At 57.6% G+C, this 17,858-nt stretch overlaps 1 protein-coding gene across 1 annotated transcript; it reads left to right on the forward strand.

Moving 5' to 3' along the window:
- The first annotated feature begins 237 nt into the window (after window positions 1-237).
- On the forward strand, window positions 238-16,250 carry gtpbp2 (GTP binding protein 2). Its single transcript, NM_001079246.1, is given in 12 exon segments — window positions 238-523; window positions 6,650-6,676; window positions 9,246-9,430; window positions 10,869-10,977; window positions 11,524-11,721; window positions 11,809-11,983; window positions 12,057-12,276; window positions 12,363-12,498; window positions 12,738-12,796; window positions 13,021-13,192; window positions 13,267-13,431; window positions 14,743-16,250. Coding segments are annotated over 12 exon segments (1,755 nt in total). The 5' UTR covers window positions 238-379; the 3' UTR covers window positions 14,908-16,250.
- The last annotated feature ends 1,608 nt before the right edge of the window (window positions 16,251-17,858 follow it).

Below are 17,858 nucleotides of genomic sequence, written 5' to 3' on the forward strand. Positions count from 1 at the left end.
TGGGTGGGGCTAGTTATCAAACTTTTGTTTGATTGGCGCGGTATGTCTATAATCTACAAGATGGGCGGGGCTGGCTGCAGTTTGTTGTATAGACAGCTGGAATGTTGTTTTGGGGCGTGGCTAGAAGCGGAGGTCGGCAGCGGGTTGGTTGGTTTGTGACGGCAGGTGGGCGCGGTGAGGAGAAGGGGCGGGGATAGGCCTGTATTCTGTGTGTCCCCTGCTCCGTGTCTCCTTAGTGAAGCGGCCGGCTGGGCAGAGTGGGGCAGAGTGGGGCAGCGGGCTGTGCGGCGCTTTCCTAGGCTGGTACCTCCGGAGCCTCATGCCCGCCCTGGGCATTCCGTGCCAGGCAGGGGGAGGAGCGGGCCGCAGGGCCGGCGGGATGGAGCCGCGGGTGTTTGAGCTGTTCGGGCCGGCAGGAGGCAGCGGTGGGACCGGAGCCCGGGGGAAAACGAAAGGGAAGAAAGCGGGGAAGGGCCGAGGGCGGAGTAGCAAAAGCAACAACCCTCCCTACCTACCCCCGGAGGTGAGTTGTGCTCCAACCCCCCCCCCTGTGTTATACCCCTCTGCCCCCCCCTGTGGTTATACCCCTCTGCCCCCCCCCTGTGTTATACCCTCTGCCCCCCCCTGTGTTATACCCTCTGCCCCCCCCTGTGTTATACCCCTCTGCCCCCCCCCCTGTGTTATACCCCTCTGCCCCCCCCTGTGTTATACCCCTCTGCCCCCCCCCTGTGTTATACCCCTCTGCCCCCCCCCTGTGTTATACCCCTCTGCCCCCCCCTGTGTTATACCCCTCTGCCCCCCCCCTGTGTTATACCCCTCGCCCCCCCCCTGTGTTATACCCTCTGCCCCCCCCCTGTGTTATACCCCTCTGCCCCCCCCCTGTGTTATACCCCTCTGCCCCCCCCTGTGTTATACCCCTCTGCCCCCCCCCTGTGTTATACCCCTCTGCCCCCCCCCTGTGTTTATACCCCTCTGCCCCCCCCCTGTGTTATACCCTCTGCCCCCCCCCCTGTGTTAACCCCTCTGCCCCCCCCTGTGTTATACCCCTCTGCCCCCCCCTGTGTAATACCCCTCTGCCCCCCCCTGTGTTATACCCCTCTGCCCCCCTGTGTTATAACCCCTCTGCCCCACCCCTGTGTTATACCCCTCTGCCCCCCCCTGTGTTATACCCCTCTGCCCCCCCCCCTGTGTTATACCCCTCTGCCCCCCCTGTGTTATAGCCCCTCTGCCCCCCCTGTGTTATACCCTCTGCCCCCCCCCTGTGTATACCTCTGCCCCCCCCTGTGTTATACCCCTCTGCCCCCCCCCCTGTGTTATACCCCTCTGCCCCCCCCCCCCCTGTGTTATACCCCTCTGCCCCCCCCCTGTGTTATACCCTCTGCCCCCCCCGCCTGTGTTATACCCCTCTGCCCCCCCCCTGTGTTATCCCCTCTGCCCCCCCCCTGTGTTATACCCCTCTGGCCCCCCCCCTGTGTTATAAACCCCTCTGCCCCCCCCCCCTGTGTTATACCCCTCTGCCCCCCCCCCTGTGTTATACCCCTCTGCCCCCCCCCTGTGTTATACCCTCTGCCCCCCCCCTGTGTTTATACCCCTCTGCCCCCCCCCTGTGTTATACCCCTCTGCCCCCCCCTGTGTTATACCCCTCTGCCCCCCCCTGTGTTATACCCCTCTTGCCCCCCCCCTGTGTTATACCCTCTGCCCCCCCCCCCTGTGTTATACCCCTCTGCCCCCCCCCCGTGTTATACCCCTCTGCCCCCCCCCCTGTGTTATACCCCTCTGCCCCCCCGTGTATACCCCTCTGCCCCCCCCCTGTGTTATACCCCTCTGCCCCCCCCCTGTGTTATACCCTGCTGGCCCCCCCCCTGTGTTATACCCCTCTGCCCCCCCCCTCGTGTTATACCCCTCTGCCCCCCCCTGTGTTATACCCCTCTGCCCCCCCCCTGTGGTTATACCCCTCTGCCCCCCCCCCGTGTTATACCCCTCTGCCCCCCCCCCCGTGTTATACCCTCTCCCCCCCCATGTGTTATACCCTCATGCCCCCCCCTGTGTTATACCCCTTCTGGCCCCCCCCTGTGTTCATACCCCTCTGCCCCCCCCCCTGTGTTATACCCCTCTTGGCCCCCCCCTGTGTTATACCCTCTGCCCCCCCCCCTTGTGGTTATCCCTCTGCCCCCCCCCCTGGTGTTATATAACCGCTGCTGCCCTCCCCCCTGTGTTATACCCCTCTGCCCCCCCCCCGTGTGTAGGTTATACCCCTCTGCCCCCCCCCCCCCGTTGAGATACTGCCCCTCTGCCCCCTGTGTAGGTAGTGTTATACCCCCCCCCCGTGTGAGATACTGCCCCCTGGTGTAAAATAATGCCCCTCTGCCCCCCTTGTGTGTGATAGTGTCCCTCTGCCCCCTTATGTATAATAATGCCCCTCAGCCCCCTTGTGTGGAGTGTTATACCCCTCTGCCCTCTTTTCTCTGACCTATTGCCCCACTGCCTCCTCCTTATGTAAAATAATGCCCCTTTGACACCCCCCGTGTGAAATGATGCCCTTCTGCCCCCCTTTTTCTAACTTATTGCCCCACTGCCTCTTCCTTATGTAAAATAATGCCCCCCCCTTGTGTGCTATAATGCCCCTCTGCCTCCCACTGTGTGAGATACTGCCCCCCCCCCCCCCCCCCCCCCCCGGGGCTTCCCCTCCCTGTATGTACTACTCCTTTCTACTTCCCTTTGTGGTTGTTTGTTTGCCCTGCGCTGCCGTCACTCTCGCTCACTGTTCATTGGTCACTTGTGAGTGGTGAGCGCAGCCTTGTAACTATGTGACAGTGAAATAGAGACAGGCGCCCAGTGAAATAGAGACAGGCGCCCAGTGAAATAGAGACAGGCACCCAGGAAACCAGTGAATAGAGATGTGAGAGTGACGGGTGCAGGGAATCAGTGAGACGGGAGCCAATAGGGAGAGTCCAATAGAGACAGCCGCTCACTCACCCTGAATAGAGACAGCCGCTCACTCACCCAATGAATAGAGACAGCCGCTCACTCACCCAATGAATAGAGACAGCCTCTCACTCACCCTGAATAGAGACAGCCGCTCACTCACCCAATGAATAGAGACAGCCGCTCACTCACCCAATGAATAGAGACAGCCGCTCACTCACCCTGAATAGAGACAGCCGCTCACTCACCCTGAATAGAGACAGCCGCTCACTCACCCTGAATAGAGACAGCCGCTCACTCACCCTGAATAGAGACAGCCGCTCACTCACCCAATGAATAGAGACAGCCGCTCACTCACCCTGAATAGAGACAGCCGCTCACTCACCCAATGAATAGAGACAGCCTCTCACTCACCCTGAATAGAGACAGCCGCTCACTCACCCAATGAATAGAGACAGCCGCTCACTCACCCAATGAATAGAGACAGCCGCTCACTCACCCTGAATAGAGACAGCCGCTCACTCACCCTGAATAGAGACAGCCGCTCACTCACCCAATGAATAGAGACAGCCGCTCACTCACCCAATGAATAGAGACAGCCGCTCACTCACCCTGAATAGAGACAGCCGCTCACTCACCCAATGAATAGAGACAGCCGCTCACTCACCCAATGAATAGAGACAGCCGCTCACTCACCCTGAATAGAGACAGCCGCTCACTCACCCAATGAATAGAGACAGCCGCTCACTCACCCTGAATAGAGACAGCCGCTCACTCACCCAATGAATAGAGACAGCCGCTCACTCACCCAATGAATAGAGACAGCCGCTCACTCACCCTGAATAGAGACAGCCGCTCACTCACCCAATGAATAGAGACAGCCTCTCACTCACCCAATGAATAGAGACAGCCGCTCACTCACCCAATGATAGAGACAGCCTCTCACTCACCCAATGAATAGAGACAGCCGCTCACTCACCCAATGAATAGTGACAGCCGCTCACTCACCCAATGAATAGAGACAGCCGCTCACTCACCCAATGAATAGAGACAGCCGCTCACTCACCCAATGAATAGAGACAGCCTCTCACTCACCCAATGAATAGTGACAGCCTCTCACTCACCCAATGAATAGAGACAGCCTCTCACTCACCCAATGAATAAGACAGCCGCTCACTCACCCAATGAATAGAGACAGCCTCTCACTCACCCAATGAATAGAGACAGCCGCTCACTCACCCAATGAATAGAGACTGCCTCTCACTCACCCAATGAATAGAGACAGCCTCTCACTCACCCAATGAATAGAAACAGCCTCTCACTCACCCAATGAATAGAGACAGCCGCTCACTCACCCAATGAATAGAGACAGCCTCTCACTCACCCAATGAATAGAGACAGCCTCTCACTCACCCAATGAATAGAGACAGCCTCTCACTCACCCAATGAATAGAGACAGCCGCTCACTCACCCAATGAATAGAGACAGCCGCTCACTCACCCAATGAATAGAGACAGCCGCTCACTCACCCAATGAATAGAGACAGCCGCTCACTCACCCAATGAATAGAGACAGCCGCTCACTCACCCAATGAATAGAGACAGCCGCTCACTCACCCAATGAATAGAGACAGCCGCTCACTCACCCAATGAATAGAGACAGCCGCTCACTCACCCAATGAATAGAGACAGCCGCTCACTCACCCAATGAATAGAGAGCTGGGAGAGACAGTCACTCACCCAATGAATAGAGAGCTGGGAGAGACAGTCACTCACCCAATGAATAGAGAGCTGGGAGAGACAGTCACTCACCCAATGAATAGAGACAGCCGCTCACTCACCCAATGAATAGAGACAGCCGCTCACTCACCCAATGAATAGAGAGCTGCTAGTGAGTGGTACAGTAGTGATCCTGCTGCTCACAATCACTGGCACAGGCAGGTCTGGGCATGTCTGGCTCATAGGGGAGACTGTGAGGTGAACTCCATAGCAACAGCACCCACTCTCACGGGGCCACGTTCCTTCCCAGTAGCAACTGTCTGTCTGTTGGCTCTTACCCACCCATACCCCGCTACACAGCCCCCACTCCCACCCATACCCCGCTACACAGCCCCCACTCCCACCCATACCCCGCTACACAGCCCCCACTCCCACCCATTCCCCGCTACACAGCCCCCACTCCCACCCATACCCCGCTACACAGCCCCCACTCCCACCCATACCCCGCTACACAGCCCCCACTCCCACCAGTGAATCCTCTCATATAGCCTGACTGCCCTTACAGTAAGGAACCCCTTCCTATGCTGATGGTGAGATCCCCTTTCCTCCCCACCCCCAATGAATCACTCATTAAGGAACCCCTTCCTATGCTGATGGTGAGATCCCCTTTCCTCCCCACCCCCAATGTATCACTCATTCCCCTTCTCTGGGTAAGGAACCCCATAACCTGACTGCCCTTACAGTAAGGAACCCCTTCCTATGCTGATGGTGAGTTCCCCTTTCCTCCCCACCCCCAATGTATCACTCATTCCCCCTCTCTGGGTAGGGAATCCCATAACCTGACTGCCCTTACAGTAAGGAACCCCTTCCTATGCTGATGGTGAGTTCCCCTTTCCTCCCCACCCCAATGTATCACTCATTCCCCCTCTCTTGGTAGGGAATCCCATAACCTGACTGCCCTTACAGTAAGGAACCCCTTCCTATGCTGATGGTGAGTTCCCCTTTCCTCCCCACCCCCAATGTATCACTCATTCCCCCTCTCTGGGTAGGGAACCCCATAACCTGACTGCCCTTACAGTAAGGAACCCCTTCCTATGCTGATGGTGAGATCTCCTTTCTTCCCCACCCCCAATGTATCACTCATTCCCCCTCTCTGGGTAGGGAATCCCATAACCTGACTGCCCTTACAGTAAGGAACCCCTTCCTATGCTGATGGTGAGATCCCCTTTCCCCCCCCCCCCAATGTATCACTCATTCCCCCTCTCTGGGTAGGGAATCCCATAACCTGACTGCCCTTACAGTAAGGAACCCCTTCCTATGCCGATGGTGAGTTCCCCTTTCCTCCCCACCCCCCAATGTATCACTCATTCCCCCTCTCTGGGTAGGGAACCCCATAACCTGACTGCCCTTACAGTAAGGAACCCCTTCCTATGCTGATGGTGAGATCTCCTTTCTTCCCCACCCCCCAATGTATCACTCATTCCCCCTCTCTTGGTAGGGAATCCCATAACCTGACTGCCCTTACAGTAAGGGACCCCTTCCTATGCTGATGGTGAGATCTCCTTTCCTCCCCACCCCCAATGAATCACTCATTCCCCCTCTCTGGGTAGGGAACCCCATAACCTGACTGCCCTTACAGTAAGGAACCCCTTCCTATGCTGATGGTGAGATCCCCTTTCCTCCCTGCTCCTCTGCCTTTAACCCACACACTCCCAGACAGAAGGCTGCCACTGTATATTGTTATTCCCTACACTCACAGTGAGAGGCCTGTTGCTCGGAGAAGTTAAAATTCCCAGCAGCCAATGAGAATTAATGTTTATTTTTCAAAAATTCAAAGAATAAAGGAAATGTGGAAATATTTCTGTATATGGTTAGTTTTGTAACCAGCACATTTAGGTTACATGTAACATGCGTGATTATTCCCAGTTCCCCTTTAATCTCTCTCCCTGGCAGTCTCGCCTCCCGGCACTGTTGTGCTAATATTGTATTTCTGTTCTTTCTTGCAGGCAGAAGAAGGGAATATTGAGTATAAGGTGAGTTGGATATTGATGCCTCGTATGGGCTTATTGGTTCTGTTCTTTTGTCCCCTCCTATCCCCTCATTCTGTGTCCCCCCCACTCCCTCTTCCTGCCCCTCAGCATCAAACCCCTCACTCTATAGGGCCACAGTCCCACAATGTAGCCTAAAGCCCCCTCTCCTACCCTCCTGCTCTTATACCCCCCTCTCCTACCCTCCTCCTACACCCCCCTCTCCTACCCACCTCCTATATCCCCCTCTCTCTTACCCACCTCCTATATCCCCCCTCTCTCCTACCCTCCTCCTATACCCCCCTCTCCTACCCACCTCCTATATCCCCCCCTCTCCTACCCTCCTCCTATATCCCCCCTCTCTCCTACCCTCCTCCTATACCCCCCTCTCCTACCCACCTCCTATATCCCCCTCTCTCCTACCCTCCTCCTATACCCCCCTCTCCTACCCACCTCCTATATCCCCCTCTCTCCTACCCTCCACCTATATCCCCCCCTCTCCTACCCACCTCCTATATCCCCTCTCTCCTACCCTCCTCCTATACCCACCTCTCCTACCCTCCTCCTACACCCTCCTCTCCTACCCTCCTCCTATATCCCCCCTCTCTCCTACCCTCCTCCTATATCCCCCTCTCTCCTACCCACCTCCTATATCCCCCCTCTCTCCTACCCTCCTCCTATATCCCCCTCTCTCCTACCCTCCTCCTATATCCCCCCTCTCTCCTACCCACCTCCTATACCCCCCCTCTCCTACCCTCCTCCTATATCCCCCCTTCTCCTACCCTCCTCCTATATCCCCCTCTCTCCTACCCTCCTCCTATATCCCCCCTCTCTCCTACCCACCTCCTATATCCCCCCTTCTCCTACCCTCCTCCTATATCCCCCCTCTCTCCTACCCTCCTCCTATATCCCCCTCTCTCCTACCCTCCTCCTATATCCCCCCTCTCTCCTACCCTCCTCCTATATCCCCCCTCTCTCCTACCCTCCTCCTATATCCCCCCTTCTCCTACCCACCTCCTATACCCCCCCTCTCCTACCCTCCTCCTATATCCCCCTCTCTCCTACCCTCCTCCTATATCCCCCTCTCTCCTACCCTCCTCCTATATCCCCCCTTCTCCTACCCACCTCCTATACCCCCCCTCTCCTACCCTCCTCCTATATCCCCCCTTCTCCTACCCACCTCCTATACCCCCCTCTCCTACCCTCCTCCTATATCCCCCTTCTCCTACCCACCTCCTATACCCCCTCTCCTACCCTCCTCCTATATCCCCCCTCTCTCCTACCCACCTCCTATACCCCCCTCTCCTACCCTCCTCCTATATCCCCCTTCTCCTACCCTCCTCCTATATCCCCCTCTCTCCTACCCTCCTCCTATATCCCCCCTCTCTCCTACCCACCTCCTATACCCCCCCTCTCCTACCCTCCTCCTATATCCCCCTTCTCCTACCCTCCTCCTATATCCCCCCTCTCTCCTACCCTCCTCCTATATCCCCCTCTCTCCTACCCTCCTCCTATATCCCCCCTCTCTCCTACCCTCCTCCTATATCCCCCCTTCTCCTACCCTCCTCCTATATCCCCCCTCTCTCCTACCCTCCTCCTATATCCCCCTCTCTCCTACCCTCCTCCTATATCCCCCTCTCTCCTACCCTCCTCCTATATCCCCCCTCTCTCCTACCCTCCTCCTATATCCCCCTCTCTCCTACCCACCTCCTATATCCCCCCTCTCCTACCCTCCTCCTATATCCCCCCTTCTCCTACCCTCCTCCTATATCCCCCTCTCTCCTACCCTCCTCCTATATCCCCCTCTCCTACCCTCCTCCTATATCCCCCCTTCTCCTACCCTCCTCCTATATCCCCCCTTCTCCTACCCTCCTCCTATATCCCCCCTCTCTCCTACCCACCTCCTATACCCCCCCTCTCCTACCCTCCTCCTATATCCCCCCTTCTCCTACCCTCCTCCTATATCCCCCTCTCTCCTACCCACCTCCTATACCCACCTCTCCTACCCTCCTCCTATATCCCCCCCCCTCCTACCCTCCTCCTATATCCCCCCCCCTCCTACCCTCCTCCTATATCCCCCCCTCTCCTACCCTCCTCCTATATCCCCCCCTCTCCTACCCTCCTCCTATATCCCCCCTCTCTCCTACCCTCCTCCTATATCCCCCCTCTCTCCTACCCTCCTCCTATATCCCCCCCTCTTCTACCCTCCTCCTATATCCCTCTCCATCATACCTGCCCACCCCCCCATGTGACTCTCTCTTTCTTTCTTTATATCTATAGGGATCTCTCTCTTTTCCTGTCTATATATGTATCTATCTATAGGGATGTCTCGCTCCCTCTCTTTCAGAGCCTGGGTGTGAGTTTATCTGTCCCTTTACGGATCACAGCGCTCTCTCTGCTTTCCCTTTATCTTGGGTTCCCACCCCACGTGTCAGCACTCTAATCTCTGTGTGTGTAACGCTTCCTCCCATTGGGCCAAATCCAGCCCTGTGTTGGTACATAGGAGGGGGAGCTGCCATGTTGCTTCCCATAGTGCATTGTGTATGACGCTCACATTCCCCCTCTTTCCTTGCAGCTGAAGCTGGTGAACCCGTCTCAGTACCGCTTTGAGCATTTGGTGACGCAGATGAAATGGCGCCTGCAGGAGGGCCGGGGCGAGGCGGTGTACCAAATAGGGGTGGAGGATAACGGCCTGTTGGTGGGGCTGTCGGAGGAGGAGATGAAAGCCTCACTGCACACCCTGCACCGTATGGCAGAGAAGTACGGTTACACGTGCGCTGTACCCAGCAATCTGCTTATGCCTGTGCTGTACCCATGGTGCCAATATGGCACAGCCACTTGGGGGAGGACAGGGGGCACAGATATGGCACAGCCGTTTGGGGGGAACAGGGGGCACAGATATGGCACAGCCGCTTGGGGGGAACAGGGGGCACAGATATGGCACAGCCGCTTGGGGGAGACAGGGGGCACAGATATGGCACAGCCGCTTGGGGGAGACAGGTGGCACAGCCGCTTGGGGGGGACAGGGGGCACAGATATGGCACAGTCGCTTGGGGGGACAGGTGGCACAGCCGCTTGGGGGGAACAGGGGGCACAGATATGGCACAGTCGCTTGGGGGGACAGGTGGCACAGCCGCTTGGGGGGGGACAGGGGGCACAGATATGGCACAGCCGCTTGGGGAGACGGGGCACAGATATGGCACAGCCTCTTGGGGGGAACAGGGGGCACAGATATGGCACAGCCACTTGGGGAAGACAGGTGGCACAGATATGGCACAGCCGCTTGGGGGGGACAGGGGGCACAGATATGGCACAGTCGCTTGGGGGGACAGGTGGCACAGATATGGCACAGTCGCTTGGGGGGACAGGTGGCACAGCCGCTTGGGGGGGACAGGGGGCACAGATATGGCACAGTCGCTTGGGGGGACAGGTGGCACAGCCGCTTGGGGGGGACAGGGGGCACAGATATGGCACAGTCGCTTGGGGGGACAGGTGGCACAGCCGCTTGGGGGGGACAGGGGGCACAGATATGGCACAGCAGCTTGGGGGGGACGGGGCACAGATATGGCACAGCCGCTTGGGGGGGACAGGTGGCACAGATATGGCACAGCCGCTTGGGGGGGGACAGGTGGCACAGATATGGCACAGCCGCTTGGGGGGGGGACAGGTGGCACAGATATGGCACAGCAGCTTGGGGGGGACGGGGCACAGATATGGCACAGCCGCTTGGGGGGACAGGTGGCACAGATATGGCACAGCAGCTTGGGGGGGACAGGTGGCACAGATATGGCACAGCAGCTTGGGGGGGGACAGGTGGCACTGATATGGCACAGCAGCTTGGGGGGGGACAGGTGGCACAGAAATGGCACAGCAGCTTGGGGGGGACAGGTGGCACAGATATGGCACAGCAGCTTGGGGGGGACAGGTGGCACAGAAATGGCACAGCAGCTTGGGGGGGGGACAGGTGGCACAGAAATGGCACAGCAGCTTGGGGGGGACAGGGGGCACAGATATGGCACAGCAGCTTGGGGGGGGGACAGGTGGCACAGATATGGCACAGCAGCTTGGGGGGGGGACAGGTGGCACAGATATGGCACAGCAGCTTGGGGGGGACAGGGGGCACAGATATGGCACAGCAGCTTGGGGGGGGGGCAGGATGCACAGAACTGCCCGCTCATGTTCTGGACTTTCCCCGCAGGGTGGGCGCTGACATCACGGTTCTGCGCGAGCGAGAGGTGGATTATGACAGCGACTCCCCGAGGAAGATAACGGAGGTTCTGATCCGCAAGGTCCCTGACAACCAGCAGGTCGGTGTTACTGTATCTCCCACCCTGACACAGACATGGCCCAAGTGCCCCCCATGTGAGCCAGGAAAGTGGATACTCCGTAACACTATATCGTTGCACCCACTGACCGCTGCCCTTTGTCTGTTCAGCCACACCCCCTTCTGGCATATTGCAGGGGGGGGCGGGATTACTTGCACAATAGAAGCCCTCTGGGAGTTGGTGGGAGACAATGGCTGCTTAGATGCTATAAGGCTAATGCCCTGGGTCACATGGGGGGGCTTTTTGTATCTCCAGGTATTGTGCTGATTCAGTAGGAAAGGCACAGAACCCCCCCCCCAGCACATTCCCTGAGGGGAAATAAAAAGATGGTGTACTTGCCCTTTAAAGGGGCTTTGCAGTCCTGCTACTATTTGTATTCCCATGTCTTGTTTAAACCACTGGTTGCTAGGGTAAACAAAACTCTAGCAATCAGATAGCTGCCCAAATACCAAATGGAGAGCTGCTGTATGTGTTGTGTGTGCGCCAGTCCCGGCAGCTACAGAACCTGTCCTGTTCCCATCCCCACAGTTCCTGGACTTGCGGGTCGCGGTACTGGGGAACGTGGACTCGGGGAAGTCTACGCTGCTGGGGGTCCTGACGCAGGGAGAGTTGGACAACGGGCGGGGCCGGGCCCGGCTCAACCTCTTCCGCCACCTCCATGAGATCCAATCGGGTCGGACTTCCAGCATCAGCTTTGAGATCCTGGGCTTCAATAGCAAAGGGGAGGTGAGTAGAACTTGACCATGAGTCTGTTAGATTGTCAGCTCTTCCCCCCGGCACTGCTGGTTCTGACTCCCGACTGTCTCTCGGCAGGTGATAAATTACAGCGAGTCGCGCACGGCGGAGCAGATCTGTGAGAGCGCCTCCAAAATGATCACGTTCATCGACCTCGCCGGGCACCACAAGTACCTGAAAACCACGATCTTTGGCCTGACTAGCTACTGCCCCGACTTCGCCATGCTGGTTGTGAGCGCCAACACGGGCATTGGTACGTGAGTTAGTGTGGGGGGGGCACCGGGGGTACATTGTGCGGCGCGGCTCACCCTCCCCTCTCCCCGCAGCGGGCACAACGCGGGAGCACCTGGGCCTGGCCATGGCACTCAAGGTTCCCTTCTTTCTGGTGGTCAGTAAGGTGGATCTGTGTGCCGCGGCCACGGTGGAGCGCACCCTCCGGCAGCTGGAGCGCACCCTGAAACAGCCCGGGTGCAACAAGGTGCCCTTTATGGTGCGCTCGGAGGATGATGCAGTAACGGCAGCGCAGCAGTTTGCCCAGTCGCCCAAGTAAGGAACGGGGCGCCCATTAATATGGCAGAGCCTTACTGGTGCCAGCTGTGCCCTGCTCTAATGCTCGGCTCTTGTTTTCCCAGCATCACCCCCATCTTTGCCATCTCCAGTGTCACTGGGGAGTCCCTGGATCTACTCAAAGTCTTCCTGAATATTCTGCCCCCCCTCACCAACAGCCACGAGCAGGAAGAGCTGATGCAGCAGCTGCCTGAGTTCCAGGTCCGTAACGGCTGGGGGAGAAACAATGGGAGGGATCGGGTCGGGGGGGGCACTGGGGGCAGAAGGAGAAACAATGGGAGAGATTGGAGGGTGAGGAGGAGGCTGGAGAATGGGGAAAGGGTGGGCACCAAGGAAAGAGGAATGGGGGGTGTTGGGGTAACGACGTGAGCTGTTTGCTCAGTGGCGCCCTCACCAGGATTCCTGTGGTTAATTGGCTCCTATTGGTTCCCTCTTCTTAGGTGGATGAAATCTACACCGTGCCGGAGGTGGGGACTGTGGTGGGCGGGACCTTGTACAGGTAGGTTCCCCCGGTATGTAACCCGGGTATAAAGGGTACTTAGTGCCAGTCATACTGTAGGTACCATTAACTCCTCATTGCCTGGGGGCACAATGTAGCGCTGAGCTTGTAGTTTGGGTCTTTGTTCTGGGGCTTTGGGCCCACCAGGTTCTGTCTGGGTGGTGTTTGCAGGGTTAAGTGGGGGCATAAAGATAATGATCCCCTTTTCCTTTGCCCCGTGGCAGTGGGGTGTGCAAGGAGGGGGAGCACCTGGTCGTCGGCCCCACAGATGGGGGGGGTTTCTTGCCCCTGAAAGTCTGCAGCATCCAGAGGAACCGATCCACGTGCCGCGTCCTCCGCGCGGGTCAGGCGGCCACATTGGCGCTGGGGGAGTTTGAGCGCTCGCTGCTCCGCAAGGTGAGTCCCACCCCTCAGGCCCCTCCCCTTTCCCATAAAGCAATGGGGCAGCCTGACTCCGTTTGTTCCCTCAGGGGATGGTGCTGGTGAGCCCGGAGGCGCTGCCCACGGTATGTTGGGTGTTTGAGGCGGAGATTGTGCTGCTGTTCCACGCCACGTCCTGCCGGCAAGGGGTGCAGGTCACGGTGCACGTGGGGAACGTCCGACAGACGGCCGTGTTGGAGCACATTCATGGCAAGGTTAGTGTGGCCTTTACTTCTTCCCTGCTCTGCCCCCTACCCCTGCCACCCCCGCCTTGCCCCCTACCCCTGCCACCCCCGCCTTGCCCCCTACCCCTGCCACCCCCGCCTTGCCCCCTACTCCTGCCACCCCCGCCTTGCCCCCTACTCCTGCCACCCCCGCCTTGCCCCCTACTCCTGCCACCCCCGCCTTGCCCCCTACCCCTGCCACCCCCGCCTTGCCCCCTACTCCTGCCACCCCCGCCTTGCCCCTTATTCCCTACTTCTGCCACCCCCGCCTTGCCCCTTATTCCCTACTTCTGCCACCCCCCCCTTGCCCCTTACCCCCTACCCCTGCCACTCCTGCACTGCCCCTTACCCCCTACTCCTGCCACCCTCGCCTTGCCCCTTACCCCTACCCCTGCCACCCCCGCCTTGCCCCTTACCCCCTACCCACTACTCCTGCCAACCCGCCTTGCCCCCTTGCCCCTTACCCCCTACTCCTGCCACCCTCGCCTTGCCCCTTACCCCTACCCCTGCCACCCCTGCCTTGCCCCTTACCCCCTACCCCTGCCACTCCTGCACTGCCCCTTACCCCCTACTTCTGCCACCCTCGCCTTGCCCCTTACCCCTACCCCTGCCACCCCCGCCTTGCCCCTTACCCCCTACCCCTGCCACTCCTGCACTGCCCCTTACCCCCTACTCCTGCCACCCTCGCCTTGCCCCTTACCCCCTACTTCTGCCACCCCCTCCTTGCCCCTTACCCCCTACTCCTGCCACCCTCGCCTTGCCCCTTACCCCCTACTTCTGCCACCCCCTCCTTGCCCCTTACCCCCTACCCCTGCCACTCCTGCACTGCCCCTTACCCCCTACTCCTGCCACCCTTGCCTTGCCCCCTTACCCCTACTCCTGCCACCCTCGCCTTGCCCCTTACCCCCTACTTCTGCCACCCCCTCCTTGCCCCTTACCCCCTACCCCTGCCACTCCTGCACTGCCCTTTACCCCCTACTCCTGCCACCCTCGCCTTGCCCCTTACCCCCTACCCCTGCCACTCCTGCACTGCCCCTTACCCCCTACTCCTGCCACCCTCGCCTTGGCCCCTTACCCCCTACTCCTGCCCCACCCCCGCCTTACCCCCTACCCCTGCCACTCCTGCACTGCCCCTTACCCCCTACTCCTGCCACCCTCGCCTTGCCCCCTTACCCCCTACTCCTGCCCCACCCCCTTCCCACCTGTTACCCCCACACCTACCTATTGCCACTATCCCGCCACCCTCTCTGCTTATATTGCCCTAATCCTGCCCCAGCTTCACCCCCTGTCTTTGTGCCCCAGGATGAGCTGCGGACGGGGGAGAAGGCAGTCGTTCGCTTCCGCTTCATTAAACACCCTGAGTACCTGAAGCCGGGCACCAAGCTCCTGTTCCGCGAGGGCATGACCAAGGGCATCGGGCACGTGTGCAGCCTGCAGGTGATTGCGACGGCCATTGGCGACCCTTGATCTCCTGCGGTTGGACCCATGGGGCGCTGGGCTCCACAGGCACCCAATCAGAAGCCAGGGAAGGCGGGGCCGGCCCGAGGAGCCATATAGACTGGCATTGGTCAGATCCTGCCCCAAGCTCACCCATTGGACGAAGCAGCTGATTTATAATTCCCTTCGCCCGCGTCGCTTTTATGCCGAAAAATGACTTTTATACGAGAAAAAGAAACCGTTTTACATGTATTTTTATGATTCCCGATAAAAACCTTTTATTAGTGGAATTTGCGGAGTCACCGGATCCCAATGGGAAGTTTTAGTGCAATTTTACTGGGGAATTTCCAGTGTATCATTGGGGCAATAACCCAACTGCCCCTCATTGTGCCCCTTGGCACCCACTGTCTGGGCTTCTACATAAGCACCCACATTGGGGTGAAACTGGGACCCCCAGCTGCTCCCCTGTACCCCCTGCACTTGGGAGGGTGGGTAGAGTTTTGGGGCAAAACAGGTGAGTACTGGGGGCAAACTGGGTTCACTTACCCAGGGGCAAGAATTAGGGCCCCCAGGGGCAGTCTCTCTCTGTCTATATTTGCTCATTTACAAATTCCCAGAAATCCCTTTGATTTACTGAACCACTTTGTAATTTACCCCGGTCAGTTACCCCTTGGCGGGTATCTTGGCCCCGGGCCTTCTGCTTTTACCTAAGAGTGTAGAGAAAGCAGCCAATGAGAGAAACCCATAACGCACAACTGATTGGAGGAAACCCTAATGCCCAGCCAATCAGCCTGAAGGAAAAAATCTTTCCCCCAAACCAACTTTTTCATTTTATTTTTGTCGGGCACAAGAGGTAAATAAAACGAGGTAACTGCTGCCCCCCAACCCCCCCCCCCCCCCCCGGTGCTGAGAAGGGGCAGGAATGGGAAAACTAATGGGGGTTCAGCAGCCAGAGAAGTGCAGAGATTTGATTGGTAGAGAGACCCTGCGCTCCCTATTGGCTCATTGCTTGATCCAAAGCAACTGTCCCACAGCCAATGGGGTAACTGTGTGACACCTGTTCAATGTAAGGGGCGTGGCCAATTCAGGATCAGGGCGGGTGCTAACCCTGCACCCAATCAGCCTGTGGCCCACCTAGTGCCTTTCCTCCAGCAGGGGGCGCCAGGGGTGCCGCTGATACAGACCTTGCACAATGGTGTCGATTCTCCCCTGTATATCAGCTCTTGGGCCGAGCTCTCGCCATTCTCTCTGCCCCCCCCCAAACTCTGCTGCTTCTCTTCTTCTTCTTGTGCAGCTTTATATTGGGGGGCCCTGTGTGTCCCCAAAATTTCTCTCTCTGCATGTCACCTACACAATAAAATGTTTTATGGAAAGTGCTGCTGTCATTTATTGGTATTCAGTAAGTGCCCCTTTACCCCCCCGGGGGGCATTAGGCATGTGTTTCAGCACAATAATTACCCCCCATGTACAGAATGGGAAGAGCCTAACTGTACTGAGCCCTGACCCCAACTCAATGGAACCCCGACTGTGAGCCTGCCCCCCAATATCAGTGCAATACAGCTGCCCCCCAGCTCACCACTTACCTGCATCATTCTCTAATAGGGTGTCATAGAGAGCAGCCCCCACCAATTATGTTGCAGTTGGCGGGGCAGGACATGTTCTGATTGGCTAGGGTACTCTTACATTAGTCCTCCGGCCTATCAGAACACTCCCTGCCCTCAGTCCCCAGTAGTGAGCTGGGGGGGATTCTACATTAGAAAAGATAAGCAATAATATTAATATAGTAATTATATAGGCAAAGTGACAGGTTCCTGCTCAGACCTGTAGGTGTCGCTATCCCTTAATGCCCCTGGTTTGGGGGGGGGGGGTGACCCCCCCTTAACTGCCCTTCCCCAGTGTAACCAATCCCAACTGGGCCAGCCTTTCCCCATAACTGAGCCCATTCCCTTTATCAGCTTAGTCGCTCTTCCCTGTACTTTCTCTATTTCATTACTGCCCCCCCTTATATATTTATATATAGTGACCCCCCCTTAACTGCCCCTTCCCCAGTGTAACCAATCCCAACTGGGCCAAAGTATTTCTAAGTTTTTCAACCAAGTCACCTGCGGCCCAAATGAACCTGATCTTGATAAATCGGGAAAGCTAAGCAGGGTTGGCCCTGGTCTGTGCTTGGAAGGGAGACCACTGTGTGCAGTCTCTTAACTCTTTGAATTTTGTCATGGCCCTTTTGGCTTTAGCTTGCCGCTTTTCTCAACTTACCCAGAGGGGGAGTCAGAATCAGAGCTCTGTACCTGGGTAAGTACTGGGGGGAGATTGGATTCACTTACCCAGGGGGAGGTTCCTGCCTGACCATGGGAAAGAGAGCAGCCCAGGAGCAGGAAGTACAGAGAATCAGAGCTCTGTACCTGGGTAAGTACTGGGGGGAGATTGGATTCACTTACCCAGGGGGGGGTTCCTGTCTGACCATGGGAAAGAGAGCAGCCCAGGAGCAGGAAGTACAGAGAATCAGAGCTCTGTACCTGGGTAAGTACTGGGGGAGATTGGATTCACTTACCCAGGGGGAGGTTCCTGCCTGACCATGGGAAAGAGAGCAGCCCAGGAGCAGGAAGTACAGAGAATCAGAGCTCTGTACCTGGGTAAGTACTGGGGGGAGATTGGATTCACTTACCCAGGGGGGGTTCCTGTCTGACCATGGGAAAGAGAGCAGCCCAGGAGCAGGAAGTACAGAGAATCAGAGCTCTGTACCTGGGTAAGTACTGGGGGGAGATTGGATTCACTTACCCAGGGGGAGGTTCCTGCCTGACCATGGGAAAGAGAGCAGCCCAGGAGCAGGAAGTACAGAGAATCAGAGCTCTGTACCTGGGTAAGTACTGGGGGGAGATTGGATTCACTTACCCAGGGGGAGGTTCCTGCCTGACCATGGGAAAGAGAGCAGCCCAGGAGCAGGAAGTACAGAGAATCAGAGCTCTGTACCTGGGTAA

Source organism: Xenopus tropicalis, chromosome 5 (genome assembly GCF_000004195.4).
Source record: "Xenopus tropicalis strain Nigerian chromosome 5, UCB_Xtro_10.0, whole genome shotgun sequence".
Lineage (NCBI taxonomy): Eukaryota > Metazoa > Chordata > Amphibia > Anura > Pipidae > Xenopus > Xenopus tropicalis.